The sequence below is a fragment of the Calcarisporiella thermophila genome (genome assembly GCF_041956535.1).
Source record: "Calcarisporiella thermophila strain CBS 279.70 unplaced genomic scaffold VTP21scaffold_60, whole genome shotgun sequence".
Taxonomy (NCBI): domain Eukaryota; kingdom Fungi; phylum Calcarisporiellomycota; class Calcarisporiellomycetes; order Calcarisporiellales; family Calcarisporiellaceae; genus Calcarisporiella; species Calcarisporiella thermophila.
This window is the reverse complement of record NW_027192249.1, coordinates 1-3731: the sequence shown is the minus strand read 5'-3', so window position 1 is coordinate 3731 and position 3731 is coordinate 1. Positions and strand designations below refer to the sequence as shown.

Sequence of the window (3731 nt, the reverse complement as noted above, 5' to 3'; positions counted from 1 at the left end):
ATCTTCATGTTCTTGTGCGAGAACTGCGCCGAGCCCGATCGTGCTGGCATCTGTGTATAGTCGAAAAGGTCGGGAAAAATCAGGATGTGCAAGGATTGGTGCCGTGCAGAGCCTTTCCTTCAATAACTTGAATGCTGCATCTTGTTCCTTCCCCCACTGAAAAACTGCGCCCTTTTTGAGTAATCTTGTCAGGGGCTTAGCAATTGTGGCGTAGTCCTTCACGAATTTGTGATAGTAAACAGCCAGACCAAGGAATTGTTGTAGTTCCTTGACTGAAGTTGGTTGTTCCCACTCAGCGACTGCTCTTGTTTTTTCCTCTAACGTGGCTATCCCGAGGCCGGAAACTGAGTGTCCGAGTGCAGTGAGCTTTGGGAAGAAGAGGTATGACTTCTTCAGTGAAAGTGTGAGACCACCGCGAATAATGAGAGAGAGAATGGTTGAGCAATGTGCAAGGTGTTCCTCAAACGTCTTGCTGGAGATTATAAGATCGTCGATGTATACCACTGCGATCTCCCACTTGTACTTTCCGAGAAGGCGATCCATGAGTCTCTGAAAAACTGAAGGCCCGTTTTTCACCCCAAACGGCATCCGAGTGTACTGATGTAAACCCATGTGCGTTCGGAATGCGGTCTTAGCGCGATCTTCCTCAGTCGCAAGGGGAATCTGGTGGAAACCCTTATTAGCGTCGAATGAGGTAAACCATGCCTTACCAGAAAGATGAGACAATAGATCGTCGATGCGTGGTAATGGGTATTGATCGGCAACTGTAACTGCATTGAGGCGTCGGAAGTCAACACAAAAGCGTAGGCCTCCATCCTTCTTGGGTACAAGGATAACTGGGGCTGCCCAAGGTGAGTTTGATTCTTCCACAATTCCTTGCGCGATAAGATCGTTGACCTCTTTCTCAATTGCCTCGCGTTCCCGTGGGGAAGCTCTGTAGGGAGGTAGCGAAACTGGCTGAGCCTTTTCAGTCTGAATCTCCATTGACAAGAGGTTGGTGTGACCGAGACGTCCGTCGAGCGAGAAGGCCTTGCGGTGTTTCCAAAGCATCTCTTTTACCGCTTCAAGTTGCTCTGGTGTTAGCTCGGGGTTGATATGGGCTGCTGAAAGGGCCTCGATAAACTCCTGATAACTCTTGACGTCAGTTGTCCCAGCGTTTTCTTCTTTCTGTATTGACGCAACTGTGAAAGTCGAAAACGGATGAGCAATAGCGATAAGTTCACCTGTTTTAAGTGCAATTGGTTCTAGGCCAACGTTGGCGACCGGTATGTGTACGGTTGGGCTTCCAGCTCTGACGACTGTATGCGCTGCTCGTACTGCGACCGCTCCATCCCTCAGACATGCTGGTTCCAAGAGAACGTCGAAATTTGCCTGTTTGTTGGTCAATTGCACCGAAACTAAAGCCTGATGCCCTGGGCGAATGACTTGACAATGTGAAACAAGCGCCTTAAAACTGTTGATGCTGGTCTGCTTTTCTTCTCGACGAAGACGGAACATCAACCCGGGGTTCGATAAGAATGAGATCATTGGTGGCTCGTAGCTGATGTTGGCGGCGTAAGGTGCCAACGAATCTGTGCCGATAATTACGCCGGGTGGTACGTGTTCTACGACCAAGAATTGGAGATTGAACCGCAGTCTATCATCGTTTACCGCTTTCAAGGTGACTGTAAGTTCTATCGATCCAAGGGGAGCTTGAATAGCGCCGAGTCCCTGAAGTCCCTTGACTTGAGTTGGAGTCAATCGTGCATTTGGAACTAGGGAAAACAGAAGTTCACGCCGGATTAGGGTGTAGCACGAACCCGTATCGATACATATCTGCGTGTGTTTCCCATTGATAATTGCTTCCGTAAAGAGTGCAGTACAGGTATTCCGGTTTACTTGTACAATCGGCTTAGCAATGTGAGTCCTTGCCGTTTCGTTTGGGGGTGCAACCCTTTGAACAGCCGAACAAAACGGATATCGTGGGTCAGTGATTGATGCCGACTGTGGTTCATGAGTCCTGGATAGGTCATGTACCGTCCCTACGGTTCGAAACTGGGACCCGATTTCGTCTTCAGGATATGGTTCGGACTCAACATTGTCAGGAATATTCGCTGGTTGTGATTGTTCCATCGGTTCATTGGTGTAATATGACCCCTGTTGGCGATAAGGGATTCGCGTTTGGTCTCGAGTACCCGTGGAATAATTCTGGTTGGGCCGTGTGTTGCGATAATCTTGATTATCGCGGTAATTACTGAGTGGCCGTTGGTTAGTCGGACCCTCCTTTTGGTCCCTAGAGTGGGTATCGTTCTCTGTACTCTTAATATTGGGACATTCCCTTTTCCAGTGCGCGCCTTTGCATTCTGTGCAAAATGGTCGTCCTTTCTTGATTTCTGGATCTCGGGAGTTACTGTTTTTGTTTTCTGGGCGAGTATTTTCGCTCTTTTCCGTCCTCTGTCCACTTTTCCTCAATGAGCCGTCTCTGTTGTACTTCCCAGGATTGAGCTCGTCGTCGATGTTCTTGAGATATTTGAGCAGGGCGGAAGGGCTGGGATTTGGGTTCCCTGACATGGCCATATTGGCTTGAGCTCGCCTAGACATCTTCTGCGGAAGACCAGCTAAGATCTCGCCAATAATTGTCTTGTTGCTGACGTCTGGGCCATAATATCTAGTGATGAGTTCACGTTTCTGATAATAATAATCCTCGATATCTTCATCAGATCTGAGGATTCGTCGCGTTAATTCAATCCTATTGTCGTATTCCGAAGAATCATTGCGGAATTGATCTCGGAATAGAGACTGAATATCTCCCCAGGATTGACATTGGAGAAGTTCCTCGTAGCCATCTGTTTCGTACCAAGCTTCGGCACGTCCCTCAAGAAGGCTTGGGATAATTGATTTCAAATAGTCGAATCCAAGGTTGTAGGCTGTTGCGACCCTCGAGATTCGGCGTAGCCAGTGTTCCACGTTATCTTTGGGTGGAGAGAACTTGGCAAAGTCATTAGGAGTAAGCATCGGGCGTTCCACCCTAGCTGTGGTGGAGTCGGACTCTACCGAGTAACGAGGTGTTCTCAGAGGTTGTGAGAGTCGTGGTTGCTCCGAAATTGGCTGTCGTTGTGGAGGCGTATTATAGTTGCCTGTTGTAGATTCAGCGATCTTCATGAGAATTTTGTGCATTTCGTCCATGCGATTTTCGAGTGCTGAAACTCGGGAAGATAGATGTGGATCATTCAATCCGTCATATAGCGACGACTGCTCTGAGTTCGCTACTGATTCCTCATCGGAAATATCCAAGCCCAGTCTATGCTGGCTTTTAGAAGGTGTGTCATAAGAATGTGACATTGTGCTATAGATTATGTTGTCGTCTACCCCCTGGTACGCTCGCCAAGTGTAGCGGTCCTTTTTGGTAGACTTAATAATAATAATATAGCAAATTGGTCTTTAATCAAAATAATAATAATAATATCCCAAAAATCATTAGATGTCCTCACCTTAATAATAATAATATAGCAAATTGGTGAGGAACCATAAACAAAAACAAAGGAATTAAATAATCGAAGAAATAATCGGATGATATGATAATCAGGCGATAAATAACTGCGATCAGGAGATAAGTGGTCTAAGCAAAATAATAGAAATAAAATAATAAAAATAATAAAAATAATAAGATAAAAAGATAAGATTAAATATTACTATCGAACGAATTAGTTGAGGAAAGTTTAGGTAGGACTTGAATAGTTCGTCCCGCTACA

At 46.1% G+C, this 3731-nt stretch overlaps 1 protein-coding gene across 1 annotated transcript; it reads right to left on the bottom strand.

Annotated features, from left to right (window-relative positions):
- Positions 1-4: 4 nt before the first annotated feature.
- On the bottom strand, positions 5-3321 carry VTP21DRAFT_10255 (uncharacterized protein; the record flags this gene model as incomplete). The annotated part of the gene is made up of 2 exons (XM_069389571.1): positions 5-50; positions 128-3321. The coding sequence occupies 2 exons, from the start codon at positions 3319-3321 to the stop codon at positions 5-7; spliced, it is 3240 nt and encodes a 1079-aa protein (XP_069245462.1).
- Between the last annotated feature and the right edge of the window lie 410 nt (positions 3322-3731).